Source organism: Drosophila takahashii, chromosome 4 (genome assembly GCF_030179915.1).
Source record: "Drosophila takahashii strain IR98-3 E-12201 chromosome 4, DtakHiC1v2, whole genome shotgun sequence".
Classification (NCBI taxonomy): domain Eukaryota; kingdom Metazoa; phylum Arthropoda; class Insecta; order Diptera; family Drosophilidae; genus Drosophila; species Drosophila takahashii.
In genome coordinates this window covers 723,519-749,228 of record NC_091682.1, presented here as the reverse complement: position 1 = coordinate 749,228, position 25,710 = coordinate 723,519, and the positions used below count along the sequence as shown (strand labels likewise).

The following is a 25,710-nucleotide window of genomic DNA, read 5'->3' as shown; positions in this document are numbered from 1 at the left end:
AACACTACGAGTTTCACTTCTGTCGTGCGTAGGCTGACACACCCATTTTTTTTTTATTCACGAATTTTTATTGTTTTTGTTGATTTTGTGTAAAAAACTATAATATTACCTGATAACACTAATTACTGCAGCTTTATTGTAGTTATACCCGTTACTTGACAAACCCATTTTCTTGTTATGTTATTTTTATATGGAAATCCGTGTATGTATATCAATAACACCTTGTGGTTACCTGTAAGCATTTGAATAGAAAACGCGGACAAGTGTGCATGTGTTATTAATGATCGACATACGATAAGTACGCTTTCGACAGATGATAGTAACATTTATATCGGTGTCACCGATTATTGATCGATTTTATATCCGCCATTTTGTAGATTTGTGTTGCATATAGTGAAAATTCGAGACGTCATAATAAACTAAATTGTTTACGTGAATGATTTTTAAATATTATATTAAAAGTGAGAATTTAATATTATGGAAAATATTGGGTGGTTATTTAAACTGCTATTGATGCCAAAGAAGTAACCCAAGTATACATAAATTGATTGCTTATGTGTACACATCTGAATGCATATGTATACATATATGTATATGCAGTTCAATCTGAAGTGAAGAAGCCAATAACTTGTTTTGTGCATGTGTGCAAGCCCACTTACTCGTACATAATGGATCTATATATAACAACGTAAATTTGAGAATCTTTGAAAAATTACATGGAACAAAAGGGTAATATATTTTATATTTCACCAAATTGTGTGCACATCTGTATATCCGTGAACTGGAATTGTTATCAAGAAAAAAATGATCTCAATTTATAAATGAATTTAATAATTTCCTATTAAGCGTTATAAAGTACGGAAATAAAAAAGAAAATAATAGTACGCTTTTATTGCACGCTCGAAAATGCATTTTTGCTTAAGTTTTGTATGCAATCAAGCAGCAAAATGCTTGTTCTTAGCGAATCTGCTTTTCTACCCATACATTTCTGTTGGTGGGATGAATGGATTGCGCTGAAACAGATTCCTAGTGGTGACCGTCCATTTCAACAAAAAAATCGAGAATTTTTTGTACCTTTGCTAATTTTTTTTAACTATATCACGCACATCCTTTTTTTAAGTAGGTAAAACTGGTCCAGAATATGCAAAAAAAAAATCTTTTAAAGTGCCAAAACATTTAAACAACCTTATGGACTAGCATTTTAAATGTCAAATTAAGTTTATTTCCTAAATAAATTTTGAGATTTTTAGTACAAAAAGGAAAAACTGAATATTAATGTGGCCTCAATATTCGGGTTATTTTTTGTTTATGCATGTATCTCTTTAAAATTAAAAATAAAGTATTAATATTAATATATCAATAAAAAGGTAATAAAATAAGCTTTATTTCTGCATTATTATGTTATTAATTTTTTTATTTACAAAGCTTTTATTCACGTTTGAAGTTAAAAAAACAAAAACCGAATATTAATGTGATCCACAGTAGGGTTAAAACCTTGAAATCGTATGGGAAATCATTGCTTTAACCCTACTTTAAAAACAAACGGACGAGAAAACGGGCCTTAACTTATGTTTAACTAAAAAACGAGGACGGAAGCTAACTTCGGCAAGCCGAAGTTTTAATACCCTTGCAGATTTCACGAATGAAAACTTGACTAGAATAGCAACATGAATTAATAAACAACAAAATATTCTATAATTGAAAAAAATAAAAATTAAAAATTCTTCACCCTATTGTTCCTATGGGAGCTATATGATATAGACGTCCGATCGGCACGCGCTTTTACCCTGATCAAGGTATGCGTAAAAGAATAAGATTCATGTCAAAAGCTCTTACACTGAGCGAAATATCTTCATTTTGTGAAAGCTATATCCGATTGTTCCCATGGGAGCTATAGGATATAGACGTCCGATCGGGTCGGTTTTTTCAAACTGGATCTGCGTACGACTGTTTTAGCACGACTGTTTGTTTTAGCACGACTGTGAAAGTGTTAAGTCGCTAGCTTTTAAACTGAGCTTGCAAACGGTATTGAAACAGACGGACATGGCTATATCGACTCCCCTATTAATCCTGACCAAGAATATATATACTTTATGGCGTCGGAAACGTCTCCTTCGCTGCGTTACAAACTTCTGACCAAAATTATAATACCCTCTGCAAGGGTATAATAAGTAACTTAGTTTTATTTATTTTTATTCAAAACAAGAGAGAACGCTATAGTCGGGTTTTTGTCCCGACAATCTAATACCCGTCACTCAGCTAAAGGGAGTGCGAGGGAGATAGATATATAATATTTTGATTTAACTTTTAATGAATGGTCCGATTTGAAAAATGTCTTCTACATATCGATAGATATAAATATACGCAACAAAATTGCATTATGGGCGATTGTGGGCGTTAGAGGGGTCGTGGCGCTCGGCTGAAATAAACTTGTGCTGCGTAGGAAGCTTTGTAGTTTAGCTTTTGTAGCTTACGAGATCTCAGCGTTCATACAGACAGACAGACGGACAGAAAGACGGACAGACGATCCAAGAATATATATACTTTATGTGGTCGGAAACGCTTCCTTCGCCCTGTTACATACTTTTGCACGAATACAATATACCCTTTTACTCTACGAGTAACGGGTATAAAAAAGCAAAATAATGTGAAATAATAGGCGAAAAAAAATATTTTAATGGCAGGATCAGGGTCAATCATATGCTAATACTAGGAAATATTTGCCCAAAAGTTGTTTTACCATTCGGTTCATTTTACGACGTTTTAAAGGACTCTCACTCTGCCAAAATTCAAGGCACACAGCTGACCCATGGGTTTAAAAGGCCAGGGAAGCGAAAGGGTCAAGAAAAAGGATAATGTCAACCCTTAGGTCTTAAAAGATAGGGGAGAGGTCTGTAGGTTGAGACACCTTTTGTTTTTAGTCTCCCATTTGGACATTCGCTTTTGAAACTTCACGTGTTAAGTACCGATCGAAAGCTTAGTCTTTTAGCTGTAAAATAAAGCAAACAAAAAATTGTTTTTCCCTTGGGGAAAACTAAAAACTATAAGGAACTATTTATTTATGTTAATTTAATCAATTTTAGCTCGTCCTAAATCATTTCCCATTCATTTTTTAAGAACTTCGACCAAATAACAATTAAAATCAAAAGGCTCTTTGAACATTCACTTTTCCCCTAATATCAAAGAAATGTGCTAGGCAGAAAGCGACCTCTGTTGGCCTAAGGCCTTTTTGTATGAAAAACGGGTGTCTCAACTTACACAAAATGGGATGTTTCGGGAAAAAATTAATAACTTTTGTTCTGACTGTCACATTAAGCTGATTCTTTTTTTAATTAGTTAACAGTTAATATACTAATGTTTTAAATCTCTTACCAAGTTAATTTAAGGACGTTATTAATTTTAAATGGAATTTTGAAAAAAGTAGGCAATAACTTTTTTGGTGCAAAATGGTACACGACTCTCACAGCTTAAATCTGGCTAGAGCCTGGCTTATAATGTTTTCCCCAAAAGTTTTTTCACTAAAAAGGACTACAAAAAAAAAAAAAATTTTTTTAGTGGAAAAGTTTTGAGAAAATTGAGTGTCTCAACTTACAGACTGTCTCAACCTACAGACCTCTCCCCTATGTATTTAGACTTTAGGTACGTAAGTGCGTTTTTCTCGAAACCACGTTTTGAAAGTCCGTGGTCATCGGCATTTCTAAACAGCTCAATCGATCGTTTTGTCGCATATTTTTCTGCATAAAAAAAACCCGCCCCCTGGCGTTTTTATATTTTTATACCCTTGCAGAGGGTATTATGATTACAGTCAGAAGTTTGCAACGCAGTGAAGGAGACTTTTCCGACCCCATAAAGTATATAAAGTATATATATTCAGCATCACTAGACGAGTCGATCTAGCCATGTCCGTCTGTCCGTCCGTCTGTCCGTCCGTCTGTCTGTCCGTTTCTACGCAAACTATTCTCAGTTTTAAAGCTATCGGCTTGAAACTTTCCCAAAAGTCTTCTTTCTATTGCAGGTAGTATATATGTCGGAACCGACCGGATCGGACAACTATATCTTATAGCTCCCATAGGAAGGATCGGAAAAAAAAGCGTTGAAAAAATTATAGCTTTGGTGTTTTCTCAAATATTACCTTCTACTCTTGGGAATATTATTTTTTATATATTTCTGAATTTCGAATTAAATATTTAAAAAATCAGATATCATATAGCTGCCATAGGAACGGTCGAAAAATTAAATGGAAATTATAACGAAAAAAATTATATCTTTGTTGATTTTTATTACATTCTCTTCTACTCTGGGATATGACTATTTTTAAATATTTCCAAATTTTGATTTTAATTTTAAAAAGATCGAACTACTATATCATATAGCTGCCATAGCAACAATCGAAAAATTAATGTGAAATAATAGGAAATTTAACATTTTTGCGATTTGTAAATTAATAGAATGATCTGCAAGGGTATATAAGCTTCGGCTTGCCGAAGCTAGCTTCTTTTCTTGTTTAACTTTAAGTATTTTTTTTAAGCCCAAAGTCGAATTTTTTAGGTGAAAAACGCATTTTTGACTTTGGAAGGGCAAAAAAAATGATTTAAAAAAACAAATTAAAAATCGCGCTTCCCAGGGGGCGGGTTTTTTCTTTTCTTAAGCTAAATGTAAAAGCAGAATGGAAATCCGATAATTTTTGGAGGAGATACAGTGGTCACCGCAAAACGCTTTTTTTTAATAGTGTTCCAGCAATCGCTTTGCCACCGATATATTAGCCGATAGTATAGTACATAGACCTTACCTATCCCCCCCCCCCCCCCCTTAAAAGACCCTGCAATGTGCTAACTTAATTTTTTTGCAGCTAGATAAAATGAAGTGATTTCAAAGGTCACCAATATAACCATTTAGACTTTTATAATCTTTTTACCTAATCACGTGCTATGCCAATCCTTTCCATAGACTTAAGGACTCGGAAAGTTGACCTTAAAAATAAATGCATTTTTTCACGCTGCAAAAAAAATGTAGTTAGCACATTGCAGGGCCTTCTGATCCTGCCATTATAATATTATTTTCGCAGAGATATGGGTATTTGAATTTTAAATTTTTTTTAAATAACCGTTTTTAGTTCAAATTAAGTTATTTAAACGATTAAGGATACAAATTTAGCATTATGCCATCTAGACAACAGAAGCAAAGCTGATTTTGAACAAAAAATTATTCAAAAACGAGGACGGAAGCTAACTTCGGCAAGCCGAAGTTTTAATACCCTTGCAGATTTTACGAATTAAAACTTGAATAGACTAGCAACATGCATTAATAAACAACAAAATATTTTATAATTGAAAAAATAAAATTTTAAAATTTTTCACCCTATTGTTCCTATGGGAGCTATAGGATATAGACGCCCGATCGGCACGCGCGTTTACCCTAATGAAAGTACGCACAAAAAAATACGATTTGGAAAGTTTCATGGGAATAGCTAATATTTTGCGCGAAATATCCTGAAAAACGTCAAATTTTGACCGATTTCACCCTATTGTTCCTATGGGAGCTATAAGATATAGACGTCCGATCGGCACGCGCTTTTACCCTGATCAAGGTACGCACAAAAAAATACGATTTGGAAAGATTCATGCCAATAGCTCTTACACTGAGCGAAATATCTTCACTTTTGTGAAAGCTATATCCGATTGTTCCTATGGGAGCTATAGGATATAGACGTCCGATCGGGTCGGCTTTCAAACTTGATCTGCGTACACATGTTTTAGGACGACTGTGAAAGTTTCAAGGCGCTAGCTTTTAAACTGAGCTCGCAAACGGTATTGAAACAGACATACAGACGGACAGACGGACAGACGGACAGACGGACATGGCTATATCGACTCCCCTATTGATCCTGATCAAGAATATATATACTTTATGGGGTCGGAAACGTCTCCTTCACTGCGTTACAAACTTCTGACCAAAATTATAATACCCTCTGCAAGGGTATAATTAGTTTTAGCGAAATAGTTAAAAACAACTCAAGTGTGCCAAAAATGTTGTTCGGGCAGATTCAACTCATTTTTATACCCTTGCAGAGGGTATTATGATTTCAGTCAGAAGATTGCAACGCAGTGAAGGAGACGTTTCCAACCCCATAAAGTATATATATTCTTGATCAGCATCACTAGACGAGTCGATCTAGCCATGTCCGTCTGTCCGTCCGTTTCTACGCAAACTAGTCTCTCAGTTTTCAAGCTATCGGGATAAAACTTTCCCAAAAGTCTTCTTTCTATTGCAGGTAGTATATAAGTCGGAACGAGCCGGATCGGACAACTATATCATATAGCTCTCATAGGAACATCGGGAAAAAAAATGTAAAAAAATTATGTCTTGGGTGTTTTTGAACCTATAACATTCTACTTTTGGAAATGTCATTTTTTATCCCATTCTGAATTTCGAATAAAATTGTTTCAAAATCGGACAACTATAGGGGAGAGGTCTGTAGGTTGAGACGGTCTGTAAGTTGAGACACTCAATTTTCTCAAAACTTATCCACTAAAAAAATTGTTTTTTTTTTTTTTGTAGTCCTTTTTAGTGACAAAACTTTTGGGGAAAACATTATAAGCCAGGCTCTATCCAGATTTAAGCTGTGAGAGTCGTGTACCATTTTGCACCAAAAAAGTTTTTGTCTACTTTTTTCAAACTTCCATTTAAAATTAATAACGTCCTTAAATTAACTTGGTAAGAGATTTAAAACATTAGTTTTTCATACAAAAAGGCCTTAGGCCAACAGTGGTCGCTTTCTGCCTAGCACATTTCTTTGATATTAGGGGAAAAGTGAATGTTCAAAGAGCCTTTTGATTTTAATTGTTATTTGGTCGAAGTTCTTAAAAAATGGATGGGAAATGATTTAGGACGAGCTAAAATTGATTAAATTAACATAAATAAATAGTTCCTTATAGTTTGGAGTACTTTTTGTGTGAGTATTATTGACTTTAAAAAGTGTCTCAACCTACAGACCTCTTTTTCAAATTGTCATTTTTTGGCACTTTTCAAAAAAAATTATTTTTTAGTTTTCCCAAGGGAAAAAAAATTTTTTTTGCTTTATTTTACAGCTAAAAGACTAAGCTTCCGATCGGTACCTAACACGTGAAGTTTCAAAAGCGAATGTCCAAATGGGAGACTAAAAACAAAAGGTGTCTCAACCTACAGACCTCTCCCCTATCATATAGCTGCCATAAGAACGATCGGAAAACTAATGGGAATATAATAGGAAATAAATTATTGCTTCGTTGGTTTTTATTGTATTCTCTTCTACTCTAGGATATAACTCTTTTCAAATATTTTCGAATTTCGATTTTAATTTTATCAAAATCGAACTACTATATCATATAGCTGGCATTGAAACGAACGCAAAAATAATGAGAAATAATAGGAAAATTACCATTTTTGCGATTTGTAAATTAATAGGAATTATCTGCAAGGGTATATAAGCTTCGGCTGGCCGAAGCTAGCTTCCTTTCTTGTTAACGATGCCAAATTGCCAGCATTTTTGCATTTTTTCTCACTTTTACAATTTTGACGAAGTGTAATAGAAAGTTGGAGAGCATTATATTACCTGTAAAATGAGTTATTTATGGTTGAAATCGGTTTAGCAAAACTCAAGTTAGAAATTAAAAAAGTGTCAAAAACGTTTTTTACACTTAAAAGAAAATTTTATCCATAAAAAAAATTTAAGTGCCATTTTCCTAATCAGGAAGACTTACCTAACCGGAAAACAAAGTTTTCATTCATGGTATATTTCATCGATTTTTTTTTGTAAACTGGTGTTACCAGTCTTGGTCTTACTACCAGGAGTATTTTTAATGCAGTTTCCTCCCGTTTTGAACGTTAAAAGCAACAAAATTAAATGCGTGTCAGTTGGGATAAATGCCCCCTAGTTATTCTAACTGAAAATACGCGTCGACTAAAAAATACCGATGCTTCGTTAAAAGTTATTCCAAAGTCAAGATTTTTGAGGACTTTCCAAAATTAAACCAACGGGGGTGTCAGAGAAATCTCTTCCAACTAAATTTCCCCCTAAAAGCAAGTCTCGGTGTCACAGAATCCGTTTAATAACACTGGTCGACAAAAAAATTCCCCAAGACTAATACGATTTTAGCTGTAGATTACAACCCCATACTTGGAAACTTTCCATCACAATTTTTTTCCATGGGCAAAGTACAAAATTTTCTATTTTTAGGAACTTTTTGCGGCTTAATAGCAAGAAAACCCTTCTATCCTAGAGCCACAATTTAGCGAAAATGGTAATTTGAACCTTTAACTTCAACAGTGTCCAATCACCAATCTACTTTTTTAAGGGTATTCAATTCGTTGGAAACGTTGAAAAGTGTAAAAGTCTAAGAAGTTCCAACAACAATTTCTATTCAAAACAGATTTAATTTTCCTCAAAAATCATCAAGCTATACCAAACAAAATAATTAAGCCTTTTCTTGTACGTCAATATCTTGTAACTATTTATACCCGTTATTCGTAGAGTAAAAGGGTATATTGTATTCTTGGAAAAGTATGTAACAGGGAGAAGGAAGCGTTACCGACCCTATAAAGTATATATATTCTTGATCAGGGTCACTAGCCGAGTCGATATAGCCATGTCTGTCTGTCCGTCTGTATGGACACTGAGATCTTAGAAACTACAAAAACCAAGCAAGAAAGTTCGGATTACCCACACAAATTCTTGGGCTCATACGCAGCGCATATTTATTTCAGCCGAGCGCCACGCCCCCTCTACCGCCCACAAACGATTTTAAAATGTGTCTGGCGCCCACATTTTTAAAGATTTTGGATAAGTATAATTACTATTTTCTTGTGTTTATTTAAATTACACATATCGAAATGTAGAAGAATTTTTTTTTGAAATCGGACCATTCTGTAAAAAGTTATGTCCGATCAAAGTTTTATATCTCTACCTCCCTCGCAATCCCTTTAGCTGAGTAACGGGTATCTCTTGTTTTTTGTCGACCTGTGTAATAAACATAATACATTTCTAAGATACAAGTGAAATAAATCTAGAACAAAATACAGTTTTGTGGTTTATTTAAATTATAATTTAAAATTTATTTCTTTTATACATTATAAAGAAGGACTATAACTGATATAATTATTCTCTTTGACTAGGTTCTCAAAAACTACAATGTTTTCATTGTATGTAGCATCTATCTTCCGTTATCCAGCGAATACTATATGAAAGCAACTTAGATCAATCATAAGTAAATGGTTCCAGATATATGGTCGGAGTCACATTTAAGAGTACAATATCATGCCTAAAACTAACCACAGCTTTCGAATCAAGGTTAAAAAACGGTATTCTTCGGGAACAGGTGAGTGCTATAAATATTTTAAATTACTTTCAACTGACTTCAGATCTTTTATTATAGGCTACCACAATGAATATAAAAGGGAAATCGAAAGAAATGTAAGGGGGCATTGTATCCAAAACAAACCCCCCAAAAGAAGTGCTTCAACAGTATTATATAACCATTTTTACGCACCAGCTGATTTAAGGATTTCTTCTAAAAAAACGTATACTGGTAGTGTTGAATGTAAATCCAACGATAAGCTGGTTACGCCCAGATATATGGGTTCCACCTTCATCTCTCTCTTGCCTCGAAAAATGCTTTCACGTCAAAGCCCTCATGTCCATTTTTTATTTCTATTATTGATTGCAATTCAAATTTCTTTGTCGCAGTCTATATTATTAGAGGAATTAAGTTCTAAGGACAATATAACTAATTCACAAGAAAAGTCAAATGGAAACAATAACTTTAGTAACAGCACTGGAAGTAACATGATTTCTGGAATCTCACCTATAGTGCAAAAGGATTATTTGGAAAAGTTAAATAACTTTGAGCGAAGTGTAGCAGCTGTACTAATAAAAGTGGCGTATGGGACAACCTCTACAACCAAGCGAAGCATACCAGATACTAGTTATTCCTTAGGTCTAACTACTGTTGCAACACCATTTTTGACGACACAAAGGTAATACAAAAAAAATACAAAAGGTTTTTATTATATAAATCGGACTGCTTTCCGTTGTCAAACAAGTGCTTGCTTGCTTTGTTGTCCAAATACCAAAATAAAAGTGAGCAAGCTCTTTTTTAAGGAAGGAGACTTAAAAGCAGGGATCGCAAGTAAGAATTACTTTTTTAAAAAAATTGACAAATAAGTCTTATTTTTCAATTTTTATTATAAAGTAAAAGTAAGTAATAACTCTTATGCTTCAATTTTTATTATAAACTTTTATAATAAAAATTGAATTGAAATAACTCTTGAACTGTGGGGTACATTGGTTTAAAATTTATATATGTATAATCTACGCTTTAATACCTTTCTGTTGATATGCCATATGTCCCCAAAATATTTTTGATGATGTAAAAAATACTATTATTATAAAAAATATGTTGGGGACATATGGCATATCAACAGAAAGGTATTAAAGCGTAGATTATACATATATAAATTTTAAACCAATGTACCGCACAGTTCAAGAGTTATTTCAATTCAATCTTTATTTTATTATAAAAGTTGACAAATAACTCTTATGCTTCAGTTTTTATTATAAAAATCAACAAAATTGAAGCATAAGAGTTATTTGTCAACTTTTATAATAAAAATTGAAAAATAAGACTTATTTGTCAATTTTTTTAAAAAAGTAATTCTTACGTGCGATCCCTGCTTAAAAGTAAATTGCCGATTTGCTCCGATTCTTTTTTTAATACTAAAATATCTTAGCTTCCTAAAACTTTTTATATTATTAAAATTAATTTACAATTTTGTTGTATACCAAAATTTGATAATTTGGGTGACCTAGCCTTCAAGTCAAAATTTCCAATAGGCGAGCAGGATATTTAAAAAAATACATTTATTTTGACTAAGAGTGAGGTAGAGAAAAAGAGCTGGGTAATACTCTAGCCTAGCAGACTCACCCGAAATTCCCGAAAAAATTATCCTGGACCGGGATTTCTTAAGAATTTACGTGCAAAATTAACTTGTCGGTCGGCCATGGTTATCTTGTAATTGAATTTAAAAGCTCCCGGGCTTTCTATAAAAAACAATGGCTGTTCTCATATTTCAATCAAAGTAATAACATTTTAATGAGTTCCTGTAAAATTATTTAATTCTTTAAATGAGTTGCTATAAAGTTATTTAATTGTTTAAATGAGTTCCTATAAATAACAAGAGAGAACGCTATAGTCGGGTGCCCCGACTATCAGACAACCGTTCTTCAGCTAAAGGGAGTGCGACCGAGATGGAGATATAAAACTTTGATCGTGCATAACTTTTTAACGAATGGTAAGATTTGAAAATTTTCTTTTTCATTTCGATAGGTATTAATAAACACATATTTTACTTTTCCGAAATGCACGAATACCTGTTTGCACGAATACAATATACCCTTTAACTATAACTTTTTATAGAATACGAGTAACAGGTATTAAAATGTACGATTAAAAAAAAAATTTATAAAATATTTTTATTTTTGTCTATTGGAAAAACTGTTATACTCTAGATTAGCGGACTCACCCTCGAAATTCGAGAAAAAATATCCTCAATGGACTGCGATTTCTTAGGAATTGATGTGCAAAAAGAACTAGAGTATTACCAAGAGCTGTAGCTTGATTCAAAAGTCAAGGTCAAGGTCGCGTAAAGCGACCACTTTGTGAATTGAAGGGTTCCATGGTCAGTTCTAGTCAGTGCGCATTGTTTACGATAGACTCCTGTACCACTTTTGGTTTGCATATTTTGTTTCAGCCGAGTGCCATGCCCCCTCTTACGCCCACAATTGCCTTAAACGATTTTACCTATATCTATCGAAATGTAGAAGAAATTTTAACTCGGACCATTCGTTAAAAAGTTATTCCCGATCAAAGTTTTATATCTCCATCTCCCTCGCACTCCCTTTAGCTAAGTAATGGGTATCTTAAAGTCTGAGCCTCAACACACAAGTCAATAAGTTTTTCGAACTTAAAACTTCGACATGTTAATAACACAAGTTTTTTACAGTGTGTGTTATTTTCTGAACCCTGAAATCGGAGAATTTTTATACCCTTGCAGAGGGTATTATGATTTCAGTTAGAAGTTTGCAACGCAGAGAAGGAGACGTTTCCGACCACATAAAGTATATAATTCTTGATCAGCACCAATAGCCGAGTCTACCTAGCCATGTCAGTCTGTCCGTTTCTATGCGAACTAGTCTCTCAGTTTTAAAGCTATCGCGATGAAACTTTCCCGAAAGTCTTCTTTCTATTGCAGGTAGTACATATGTCGGAGCGAGTCGGATCGGACCACTATATCTTAAGGCTCCCATAGGAATATTCAAAAAAATATAAAAATTCATTGTAACTTTGTAGGAAGTAGGCGTTTTAATCTTTGACAACTTAAAAACAAAATTTAAGTAATAGGCACGCTGAATCTGGAATCCCTGGAACTGCACCGAGTGAGCATTAAACTATAGGTGTTTGCTTTATCTGCAAGGGTATATAAGCTTCGGCTGGCCGAAGCTAGCTTCCTTTCTTGTTTTTGTTGCATTTTTGCTTTATTTCCTATCATTAAAGGGCCATCCCTAGCAAAATAAACAATACGTACAACAAACACTAGATGTCATTACTCGATATTTGGAGTGGAAACACTTATTTTGAGTAATCGGGTTACTGGCTCACTCGATAGGTTACCCCACATAGAGTGACTAGACTATAATACACATACGAAATGTCTCCTTCTGAGAAAGCACTGTACGGAACACAGTGCTATCGTAATTTGCTTACGATTTTACCGCTTGTTCAAAAGCCTTTGTCGCGCTTCTTTACTTGCTGTGAATTTAGTCCAGGAATGTATCCATCTGCAAGATTCTTGAATTCAATTTCCAATTTGAGAATCGCTATTATAAACGTTTCACAGTTAGTTGACTTTATTTCGAATGCCTTAAAATACCGTGCCATTTTGTTAACGGAATAAATTTTTCTCTATTCTCTAGTTTTTGGATTACGGAATGGCAAAGCCATGACCAATATTGAATAATATGTTTTTCTTTCAGATATCCCTCGGTACATAAACAACATAGTGCCACTGGTCGTCAGAAAAACTATGAACTAGACTTAGAGAGGGATCATGCGTTGCCAACGTCTGCGCCCAACGCTGATATACTAAAAAGTAATAACAATCCTACATACCCAAATCCAAACCGTCATCATTCACATGATAGAGACCGTCACAGGAACACCGCACAGTATATTTCGACTCCGATGCCATCCAGTAAGTTAACATCCCATACAAACTTGTTTGTTTTTTTAATGCATCGCAATTTTACAGTTCCCAACCTTTTAAAAAAATCGAATGCCGGACAACCACCTACAATACCAATGTACCCAGGTGATATTCCATCTTATTCCCCGCCGTCGAGAGCCTTCTTCACACCGCCGCTTCCGCCGGAGTATCAAAATCCGTTTGCCGACAAGCCCACCTTGCGTGGTACCAATAACGAGGGTCTTATTGCAATTAATAGGCGTCCGATCCCACCGCCTAGTTTGATGCCTAGTCAGGATCGAATCCCCATCCGCCCGCCAGATCTTGGAGGCAATAGCAACGATGATATTGTAAATCCGTTGGCCGATTTAAGTTACGTTAATTCTGGCTTAGATGCAAAGCACCCTCTTGAGTCAACTGCATTCCATGGAAAGGTGTCTGATGTGTCCACTACCGATCGTAAAAAAGCTCTCAATACACCTGCGCGTAGCAGCGGCGAGGATTTCTTAAATGAAAAGATAAGCAGCATAAAGGGACAGGGGTCTCATGAACCAGATGCCAATGATCCAGTTAAAAGACAAGAAGTTTTACCTAATATAAGACGTATTCTGGGATCGAACGGAAAGAATGGTGACATACCAGCGGTTTTGTTAAAGCAAGTAACTCAGCGACCCATAACTGGCATCCGACACCCGCCTTCTTCCCCAATTGTACTGATTGAAAAGTCTTTAACAAACGATGAAAACACAGATGCAGATGGAGCCTCTGTGGTTAGTCCTAATATCAACCAGAACAAGTACCAGCCTGGTCAGTTGGATTATTATGACAATGCTAATCAAACTACAGGAACTACACCATCAGCAGCTGCTGCCATTGGTGACGTATCAGCCACCTCATTTTCGTACGCTACCACAAACGCGGGTCAGCCGGGACATACAGGAAAGACCATTGACACTGTTAAGGGATTAGGTCCGAGCCTAGGCGATCATGATGCGGTTGCCGCTTCAGCAGCAGCTGCATCAGCACACACTACTTGGACCTGGGCCTGGAATATTCACATCTATTTGTCAGTTGTTCTCTTTACCATTTTGTCGGTATACTCACTTTACAAACTGCTGACTTATAACAAGCTGACACATTTGTTTGCACAGTCGTATTTTGTGTGCATCCATCTCATTCTAATTGTAATCTGCATAATGAGAATATTTTTCCTTTGTTTTGATGCATACAACGTACATGGTACTTTTAATATATTTACATCAGAACTCTTGCTGAATCTACCTTCAACATTCTTAACAGTAGCTTTCTCTGTACTCATTCTGTTTCTTTTTCTCAAATCCTTGAACCACAAAAACAATAGATATTCAGCTCTGATAAGACCGCTGACCGTGATTGTGGGCTGCGGCGTTCACGTTGTGCTTTGCATTACATTGCACTACGTTGAATCCTATACCCTAAAAAATCATCATTTATATTTTCAACAACAGCAGCAGCAGCAGTACTTTCGTAGGCAGCATCTTCACAATCATCAGGGCCAAGTTGCTGCTACAATGTCTCCATCGGCTATTTTGCCACCACCTCCCCGAGTCTTGACGCTCATATGCCAGATAATTTATATATTTATATGTCTAAGCTTGGGACTTCTATATCTCTATTTGTATCGCATTTTAAAACGCATTCTTCGAAGCAAATCTCAAAACTACATACACGGCTATCAGAATTTGTCCTACGCCATACACATTACGATTGCCACAGCTCTTCTTTTTGTTCTATTGGCTGCCCTTCAAATATTTGGTGCCATATGTATTTCGTCATCTCGTCAAACCAATATAGTCGATGTCGACTGGCTTCAATGGGGATATCAGTTCTCTTTGCGCCTTATAGAGATAGCAATAATAACATTAATATCCTGGGTAACTGGACTTAAAACCAGTGTCGGGAACGATTCTTTAAATGCTGTGAATGGGGACGTTCGAATGGTTGGCCCCGGAGTGGGCCCTATGAGTCCGTATGGCCAAGATGGTGGTCCAACTAACAATGCCATCAGGGAAAAACACGTTGGCAACGGAACTGGTACGCATAACTCAAATGTAACTAATTTCTTTCTGCCGTGCACATCAAGCTCTAGTCAAGAGCAGTTTGAAACCGACTACCCCGCTATTTGCAACGCAAATACAAATCTTCATACGTACACTATGCGGACGGGTAAACTTATATATGACGACAGCTATGCCCTGAATTCCATAGGGCCCTCAGCCAATGGATCTTCGAAAAATCGCCCCTGTGAATATCAACTACAGGAGCCTATGTACCAAAGACCTTATGATACGGGTTCGATTGGAAGTGCTCTAAATGCTCAGAACGTGACAGATTATGGAAATCAAGCTACTCAAAGCTACAAGCAACAACATCTATCACATCAATTGCACTTTCACGAGCAGCCCACGTACATGAGTACGGACTACATGACAGATGCTGCACCAGACCATTACGAAAATCCGAATTTCAATTTGCGCTCCACTAACAGTGCAAACGCCGAACAAATGCAAAAAGAAATTTATGATAACAATGGAGTTTGTTCTACCTCAGGTTCTGGATCTTCGCAGCAGCAAGTGGTTCTGTTGCAAAACGACAATTGTTATTCTGAGCCACTTGAGCAGGAAAACAAGCGGTATGAATTCAACATATTTGAGCGCCCCGTTTTTAAGGACAAATCAGTTCACAATGTTCAGTCCAACAGTGAGTGCTTTCAAGATAGGCAGAAGATTGGAAACGGTCGAAAGTGTGAAAAGAAGTTTTCTGGTAATGGCACGCTTGAACGTAATTTCTACGAAAATAAGAATCCCGAGCGCCGCAGTTCAAACTCAACCAATTCCTGCTCCTCATCAAATGGGGGAGCTGGAGGCCGATATGCTAGCTATAATTCATATGAGCGCGGGTTTTTCAACGGCGTTTGCAAGAGTGGCACTCTGAGCAGTATTGCGAGTGGTGGAATGACACTGGGCGGAGCTGCTCCAGGTCGTACTCTAGAGGCTCCAATTTCCTCTACTGGAACTCAACGAATAATCGCAAATGGAGCACAGACGTTGGGAATATCGGATAGAGACAGAGCCCACTATTATCAAAGAACAAGTGGACGTACTTCGAACCTAAGATCATTGCAGGGTGGTACTGGAACTGACATGTTTAAAAGTATGCCCATAAGGCAGCATCAACTGCAACAGCTACCTTATGATCATAATACAGAAGATGAAGAAGAGGAGGAAGACGATATAATATCAGGAAATAATGTAGAGTGTACAAACTTGATAAGCAACGACAGTGGTTCTGTCATTATTGCCGAAGACAGCACTCCCACTCCTATATCTATTAATGGCAAAACCTCTTCACTTGCCGGCGCGGCAGCAACTAAAAATTTGTCGAATGACCCGCTTTTACATTTAAATGTACATCCACAGTTGCATATTCAAAATAATGGAAAACTTCGTTCTGAGTTGTGCACTGCTTCATCAGCTTCTGTTGCGTCGGCATCTTCAAACTCATGCACAACATCCAGTGCTTCTGATAGTATGCTTGTGACAGATCAAGGTTTTCTTCGATTTCGGTCCATAGAGGATCAAAATAGTGCCCAAAATGGAACCAATGTAGATGCCGAAAGGGCTGTTGTATCTTCCCTTCGTCTTAAAAGTTGCGGTGCGACTGTAAGCGGCATCGACTGCTAAGATTCTTTTACGTCCCAGATACATAGCTTTGCATGTCATAACATAACCATCTTATTTCTGTAACTTACTATCAATCAAACACTGTCTTGATTGTCCGTTTATGCCAATAAAAGTAGTTAAATCACCACTTTCTACTATCTTCAAACTTGTGATATATATATAACAAAAAACTAGCGGAAAGCAGAATTAAATCAATATATATACGATTTTTCAGTATACCAATTTATCATTCGGTAAATAATTATCTTATGCTCACACAAAAAAGAAATACATTATTTTAACATTTATTTTTAAACACAAGATTTTAATGCTTAGCTGGGAAGTTTAAGGTTTATGCTTTCCTCATTACATAAATGTATTTTTTATTCACGAATCCATATATATTATATAACACATAGATCAATTCAAGCATTCATAAATGTATATTTCGTCCGCAACAATCCATTATTTACCTAGTAAATATGTATATAACTAATTACATATACTGATTGAAGATTTCATAAAATATATATTGCCCACGGGAAAACTTTTTTATATATTGTAATGTTTATTATTTTTAACTTACAACTAACATCCGTTGTAACTGCTTTTGTCACACAGGCAACCAAGTACTTCATCACACCGTTCCTGTGTAATTAACCTAGCGCAAAAATAAAACTAAAAGGGCTCTAATTTAAATTCGGTTTCTAAAAGTTTTTATTAAACAATTCATTTAATTTTGTTTACATAAAAAGGTAAACCTAAAAAAAAATAAATACCATATTTTAAAAAATTTACCAAAATCCAATTTCAAACAATTTGAATAAATAAACACAAAAACGATTTATTCAAATTAAAATAAAATGATATTGAACAATATTTTATTATTTTTTTGGCTTGTGCTTAATTAAACACTAAAGACAAAAGTAATATTGCTAATAATAGCAAAACCAATTCTTTAATTTTGAGTTAACACCAAGGCACATAAATACATACGATGTAAACAACATAACATTAGTTTTCAAGCTTATTAATATTCAAAAAAAATTATATAAAAAGGGCAAACGAACATAACACTGCAAATGATATTCCCATTCCTTTATTTTGCGTAGGCCAGGGCAAAAGTGTATTTTAAAACTTATTGATTTATGGTAGGATTATATATTTACTAAGGAACATTTACATAAAAATGCTTTTAATATAAGTAAAACAGCTTGTTAAAAATAAACGTTAATTACATAGTACTGATTAGTTAAGGCTTTTGCATTTTCTATTGTTAAAATGATCAAAAATAAATGTATTCGTGAAAATACTTATACTTTAAGGAAACAATTTATAAGGTTATAGTTTTAATATTTCCATGCAGCACCTTTGAACCGTCAATGACATGTTAGGAAGCCATACATTACTATTATTATAAATACCCTGTAAATATATTTTTATATCTCTATGGAATAATATATTTCCATAAAAATGAAATGACAAACATTTACCAACAATATTTCCGAATTATAATTATCCTTTACTTTGTACACATTGACAAAGAAACAACATGTATGCGTATTCTTGAATGTAATTACCTTTAATAAGCTAGCCAGGCAAAAATAAATATGAAATACTAAATTTACGTTAACTTTTTTTTGTACTCGGATTTTTATACAATCGCAGAGGGCTTTATAATTTTAGTCAACTACAATTTGTGTCTACGTCGGAACAATCATTCCTATAGGAGCTATAAGATAAAGTTGACCGATGTCGCTTGTTCCGACTTATATGCCACCTGGAGCAGAAAAAAGACGTTTGAAAAAGTTTCAACCCGCCAGCTTATCACTGAGAGACAAGTTTGTGTAGAAACCAATGAGACGGCTAGAACTCAGCTTCAGCGAAAAATGGGACCTTATCGGAGGTGTCACGGAAATCTCTTCCAACCAACTCTTTGTGCATTGATGAACGTTAAGCCTAGTCATGGTATAACTATAATTTGCTGTTGGGCTTTGTATTACCGCAACTCCTGCGTACTTTTTTTATATTTTTTATTTGTTATTGCCACACCGCTTCGGCACACACATAGCCAAAGATCGAAATTGTTTGTTAACACCCGGACTGAAGCCGTTAGCTACCTATTTGCCTCTCGCTTACTCCTATGATTAGCTAGCCGTTTTTGTCGATGTGAGGACTAGGTAAGCTTAGGAGCCAAAGGGCTAGTCTAAAAATAAATACCATTATGTTTTCTCAAATGTCTTTCAATTCAACGAATACGAAGTCAATCCTTGGGAAACTATTTCGATTTTAATGTTAGTGGTCAGAAATAAGACGAGTTGAGTTGCGTGTGTGTGGACTGTATTAATTTTTATTCTTGCCAGTTGCGAAGCCTATTCGATACTGAAGTGAATTTCGCAAAGCGACGCCGTCTTAGCGGCGTTGCCAGAAACTAAAGATATTGTGTATGTATACATGTTTTCTTGTACATAGGTTAAGTATATAGAACAGAATAGAGATGGCATTATGCGCCTATATGTTAGAGATTATTAAAAGCTGCAAGCGTTTACGAACAGTTAGGTAGGCGTTATTTTTTGACAATTAAAAAAAAAATTACTAGCTATTTGGTTTTGATTGTTTATAATAAAAGGCAAAAATGTCTCTGTTGCGCATATCTTCTTTATTGCAAAGCCAATTTCAATAATGTCGTTGCTTTTTCTTCTTCCACGTTTTCAGCTGATTTTGCAACAAATGCAGCCTATATGAACAGCTTGCAAAATTTGCTCCTACAACTTTAGACGGTTATGTGCAGGGGGCTTGAGTTATTAGTAGACATCGGATTTTAGGAAGAAATATATTTTAAACGAGCAGTCCAAACATTTTTTGGATTGCACACAAATTTGTTTTATGAAACGTATATTATTTTGAACGCGGCATATTTTTTGCAAATTCGACCTTTTTACGTATCTTTCACCTTAAAGGCATATTTCGGAATATACATTTGAAATCAGAGCTGTTTCTTACATAGCTCAAATGCCTACTTAAACTAATGATTATTATTATTGTATACAAGATACAACAAAACCACAAATACTACTTTACTCTGACTCAACTCTCCTTACGTTGTTGCGGTAAACAATAACAAAGCAAAGACAAAAACAAAAATGTATGAGAAAATTGGAAGCTAAAATTATACTCTGACCCCAGCAACAACATAAATACCTTGAAGTTTGTTTGTTGATTTATCGAGTTAATAAAAAATGGTGATTTCTTTGTATAAACTTTTTAAAACGCGGCTTTTAGTTTTCAAGAGGTATGCATAAATACAAAAAGTTGTATCAACCTTAGGACTTTATGTCATTTATATATTAGTAAAACGACTTAACAAGATGTTATGAACAATTGCACTTAGATCCAACTCGACATGTGGGTTGGGTGTTAGTGTGTTGGTCCACCGAGCTTGTAAGCACGAGTTCGATTCCCACAGAAAGTGTTTTTTTTTTTTAAGCGGTTTATACACATGAAAATTTATTTTTTTCTTAGCTGGTTTAAATCTTTGTCAAATTCCGCGTAAGTCGGCTGCAACCTAACTTTAAGTGATATTTCTCACAAAATAATCTTTATTACAAAATAATCATTAAATGGAGATTTTTATTTTTTACTCAAAAAATAATTATTATTTTCGGTCCTTGTTAAAAACTTTAAAGCCGTTGCGCACCGCCTAAAACGAATTATTTTCAACTTTATCTTTCTTTTATGGATTAAGAATAAAAAAGGCAGTATATGAAGGGATGAGAGGATGGCCTAGCTAGCTTCCTTTCTTGTTTTGTATGATATTTTTAATCATAATCATAATATTAAGAAAGGAAGCTAGCTTCGGCCAGCCGAAGCTTGTATACCAGCGGTCGGCAGCGTCCTATTAAGTGAGCATAGGGTTTTGTTCTGCCGGCGCGCTGCTCGCACACATATAACGTAGAACAGCGGTCTGCACACACACATCGATGAGCTGCCCAGTGCAAATTACTCACACAAACAAAATGTCAACGTATGTTTGTGCCGACCGCTGTTTTATACCCTTGCAGATAAAATAAATTCCTATGGGTGCCTTAAGATATAGTGGTCCGATCCGGCACGCTCCGACATATGTACTACCTGCAATAGAAAGAAGACTTTCGGGAAAGTTTAATCGCGATAGCTTTAAAACTGAGGGACTAGTTCGCATAGAAACAGACAGACGGACCCACGGACATGGCTAGATGGACTCGGCTATTGGTGCTGATCAAGAATATATATACTGTGGTCGGGCTAAAATTATAATACCCTCTGCAAGGGTATAAAAAGTCCACCCTTATGTACATATGTATGTAAAGTTAGACATACAAATGCATACTATTGACATAAAATTTCTTCCAGAAATCTTTTCCAACCAATTTTTTCGAACATTAATGTACAAAACCAACAGACTTCGGTTGAGAAAGATTTCTCCGACACCCCCGATTAAATATAAAATCGTGGTTTTTGACTAAAGTCACTCTTCTTAAAAGTTACCCATATACATATGTAATTACATATGTACCCCTGCAGTTCCCGAATTCAGACCGAGCGCTAAAATAGCACTGAATCGACTCTCACCAACCCCCTCTCTCTCAATCTCTCTCTTTACGAACAGGTGATGAATTTTCGTAAAAATTCACTAGGCCGACAGTGTCGCCGACGGACCGAAACGGTGCCAGAGACGACGCTCTCCCAAATTTTCCTCTCTCAATCTTTCTCTACCTGAGCAGTGTTAGAGACAACTTAGGCAAGAGCGATCGTGACAAAGGGAAGAGAACAAGAGAGATTGAAACAACAGATGTTGTTTTTCTTGCTTAGTATTCTTTTTAGTGTTGCCAGATGAAAATATTGCTTTTCCCCTAAAAAATCTCAAACAGTCGATACCCTGCAGGAAAAATGCGAACTAGTCTGAAAAACAACTAGTTATACAACTAATATAAAGCAACCGGAATTTGTCTGAATAAATTTGGACTACACAGGGTCTAAAAAATTTGTGCTAGTCGAAAAAATGATTAATACAAAACTAGTAAAAAAGAAACTTGTCTCGGACTAGTACCTTTCTGACAAAAAAAACCTTAAAAATATTTAACTGGTAGAACAAATACATGTTAGGGTCTAGTTAAAAGGCAACTGGAATTTAACTAGTTGCAAATGAAACACATATGATCCAAAAATATAGCCTAGAGTGTAAATGTCTTGGGGAATTTAGCACTAAACAAATCAAACACTCGAGGTCCTCCGTTCAATCCCCAGTCTCTGTACATTTTTTTTTTTTGTTTGGTAGGTGATGTTTCAGTTTTATTGTAAACTTTGTTTAATCTGTCCGACGCAATATATGTGTGAAAAATCACTGTTTATGAATTATGTCACACTAAAATTCATAAACCTTGTTAGGGCATTACAAAAGTGTGTGTCTACAAATCCAAAGGTCCCGGTTCAAGTCCTAGAGAGGGCGACTTGCCTCAAAAAAAGTAAGTTTGTTTTAATTCCATTTAATTATCATTTACTGTATTTGATTACATAATAATTATCAGAAATTCTCTAAGGACCGCGCCTATTAATTGGATACTAAATTAGGAGAGCGTCAAGTTAGGCATCGTCAAGTACTAGTGAAATCCAATCACTTGATGGTTTAGAGATTAATTTTTAGTTTATTCGTGAAAATATTTTTTTTAGTGTAGTTTAACAGCTGTAATCATAAATTGGTTAACTAGTGCAAAACTATTAGCAAATGGACTAGTTGTTTCCGACGACAAGCATATGAAAAATGGACCACTTCGTTACAAGGAAATGGACATAACTTGAACTAGTTAACCTTCTCGACCCAACTAGTATTTTAATAGTCCAAAACTGATTTCGTTTCCTGCAGGGTATTTTCTACCTAAAAAGTCCAGTGAACACTTTGGAAAACTCTTTCCATTTTCTTACGCTATTACGCTCGCTCTGCCTCTCTCGCTCAGACCCTCAGACCCTAGCGTTTTGATTGCATTTACGTTTTGATTGCATTTTCGTTTTGATTGCATTTCACGTGTTGATTGCACTTCACGTTGTTTTCGTAACGTTTTGATTGCCAGCGGAAAAGTATTAAAAAACTCAGCCGATCTGAGTACCTTTAGATTGGAAAAATCTGTGTATTCTGTATATGTGTATATCTGTATTTTTCAATATTCTAGTGATTTTTACAAACATTTGGGTAATCAAGTTTCCGAAAAAAAACCTAAACTTTCCCTCTAAAAAGGTCTTCCCTAAAAATCCCCCTAGCTAGTAAAGGGGGATAGCCCTTAATCTCCTTTTAATTTAAAATTTTAAAAAAATTATTTTTTTCCTTCACTTTTAGGAAACAAATTTTTTTTCTTAAAAAAAAGGCGGGACCACGCCAATTTTTCCAACAAAAATTCCTTTCAATTTAATATAGTAAAATCAAAAAACCGATTTGTTAATTATTGGGTAGTTATTAGTTAATAACACTGTGCAGAATTTTTAGTGCTTTTCAAATTTACCTCGATGGATGCTATATTTTTGTATTCGTTACGAATTCCCAAGTTAAACTGCGTTTTCCAAAAAGTTCCCCGACGCAAGAATTCTTAGCAAAAGGACCTCAAAGTTCGAAAAATGCTGAAATTGACCAACTTTGCGGAGCTCTCAGAGGCAAATGGATGCATGGTTTTATTCGATGTTAAAGTTTTTTAAAAGATACGCCCTTTATCTTTTAAACCCCATACTTAAAAAATTTTTAAGATTTTTTTTAAGGCAGAAACAAATTCTAGAAAACATAGTCCGTGTTGGCAGAAGCTGTACCACAGCTATAATTAAAATAGTTGAAGACATCAGGGAAAAAATGGATACTGACAACATAACATTTTTGACTCTTTTAGATTATAGTAAAGCATTTGATACGGTAAATCACGAAATTCTTTGTATTAAGTTAAAGCGTCTATGTAATTTCTCGCGCTCATCAGTGCAACTTATTTGTTCCTATCTAAGCAATCGCGGTCAGTCTGTTTTCGTAAATAATGTGTACTCGTCTTTTCTTTGTCTGAAGCGTGGTGTGCCGCAAGGATCCGTCCTAGGTCCACTACTGTTCTCAGTGTATGTAAATGATTTACCTAGTAATATGTCAAACTGTGAAGTACACATGTATGCTGATGATGTTCAAATGTATGTAAGCCGTCCTATTCGTAGAATTAATGAATGTATAAGTGTCTGTCAAACTGAATTGGAAATTGTTAGCCAGTGGGCGAAAATCAATGGGCTAGGATTAAACCCGAAAAAATCGAAATGTGTTGTGGTAGGTAAAAGAGTGATGGCTACCGGTGCATTGGAAAAATTATCTATTAATAATGCTCCTCTTGAGTATGTGAAAACTGCAATTAATTTAGGATTTACGTTTAATCAAACATTGACTTGGGATGATCACATTAATAAATCTGTGGGAAAAATGTATGCAATACTTAGAAACCTATACTTGACCAAAGACTTCTTACCGACCAAAATAAAAGAGACAATTGCAAAAATGTACCTTATACCGGTACTTTTCTATGGTCTAGAGGTATTTAGTGACTGCAGCTCCGTAGGTCAGCGCAAGCTGCAGGTAGCGTTTAATAATGTGGCAAGATATATTTATAATAGACAGAGAGCTGACCATATAAGTGACGTTACAACTAAAATCTTTAACATGCCACTTAAATCCTGGACAAACCTTAGGGCCCTATTACTACTCCATAAAATTATAAGCAAGCAAGAGCCGTTGTACCTATATGAAAAACTTATTTTTAGTTCGTCAAGAAGAACCAGAAACATAATGAGCATTAAGTATAAGTATCTATGCACAAGAAGGCAGTTCCTTGTATATGCTGTTCGTAATTGGAACCAACTTCCACATACTATCAAGGCAATCAGTAATGAAGCTCAATTTAAAAACGCACTGCAAGAATATTTTAAGACAAATTAATAGCACCACCAGAACCTAGAGAGAAAGTGAGAGTAACAAAAAAAAATCAAAAATTACAGGTTAAAATTAAAATAAACTAACTAAAAATTAAGAATTCAAAAATTTAAAAAAAAAAAAAAAAAAAAAAAAAAAAAATTAAAAATTATAATCAACATTTAAAATAAAAGTCAATTAAAATAGTAATAGTAGTAAGTGCCGACACAAATGTTAGCACATAAGTTAAGCTTTAAGTTCAGCCTTCAATTGTACACCCGTGACTAGCGCCTTAATTTATAAGTATGCTACATGCTTGTAGCGCTGGGATAGAAACAATCAAATAAATAAATAAAAAAGTCAAAAAACATAAAAGTATACAGCTGCGGTCAAAATGGTAGTAGTGTTGCCGCCCTGTGTATTTAAAAGTTTGTTGTTGTAATTGATCTTTTCCTGGTAATATTGTATTGATTATAATTTTACTATTAGACTAATTGGATAAGAAAAAATTACAACATGAAACTTTTAAAAACACAAGGCGGCAACACTGCTACCATTTTGACCGCAGCTGTATGTATTTCAGTTGTTTTTTGGAATTTATTTCTGCCTTAAAAAAAATCCTAAAATTATTTTATGTATGGGGTTTGAAAGATAAAGGGTGTATCTTTTAAAAAACTTAAACTTCAAACCAAGCCGTGCATCCATTTGTCTCTGAGAGCTCCGCAAAGTTGGTCAATTTCAGCATTTTTCAAACTTTGAGGTCCTTTTGCTAAGAAT

At 35.0% G+C, this 25,710-nt stretch overlaps 2 protein-coding genes across 3 annotated transcripts in view; both read left to right on the top strand.

Moving 5' to 3' along the window:
- Positions 1–358: 358 nt before the first annotated feature.
- LOC108054289 (uncharacterized) lies at positions 359–18,603 on the top strand. 2 transcript variants are annotated; one of them, XM_044395318.2, is made up of 5 exons: positions 359–729; positions 9,151–9,353; positions 9,411–10,011; positions 13,067–13,284; positions 13,342–18,603. In XM_044395318.2, the coding sequence occupies exons 2-5, from the start codon at positions 9,293–9,295 to the stop codon at positions 16,995–16,997; spliced, it is 4,536 nt and encodes a 1,511-aa protein (XP_044251253.1). In that variant the 5' UTR covers positions 359–729; positions 9,151–9,292; the 3' UTR covers positions 16,998–18,603. The 2 variants fall into 2 exon arrangements, with proteins under 2 accessions (XP_044251253.1, XP_044251254.1); XM_044395319.2 differs by having other exon boundaries at positions 370–461.
- Positions 13,906–25,710, top strand: part of Abcd1 (ATP binding cassette subfamily D) — a 29,848-nt gene continuing 18,043 nt past the window's right edge. Inside the window, exon 1 of the mRNA XM_070218013.1 lies at positions 13,906–14,045. The gene's annotated coding sequence lies outside the window, so the exon portion shown is untranslated. The remainder of the gene's footprint in view (positions 14,046–25,710) is intronic.

Coding starts and splice junctions, on each gene's coding strand:
- LOC108054289 (XM_044395318.2), top strand. CDS start 9,293: ATGCCTAAAACTAACCACAGCTTTCGAATCAAGGTTAAAAAACGGTAT. Junction 9,354..9,410: donor ACGGTATTCTTCGGGAACAG/GTGAGTGCTATA, acceptor CTTTTATTATAG/GCTACCACAATGAATATAAA. Junction 10,012..13,066: donor CCATTTTTGACGACACAAAG/GTAATACAAAAA, acceptor TTTTTCTTTCAG/ATATCCCTCGGTACATAAAC.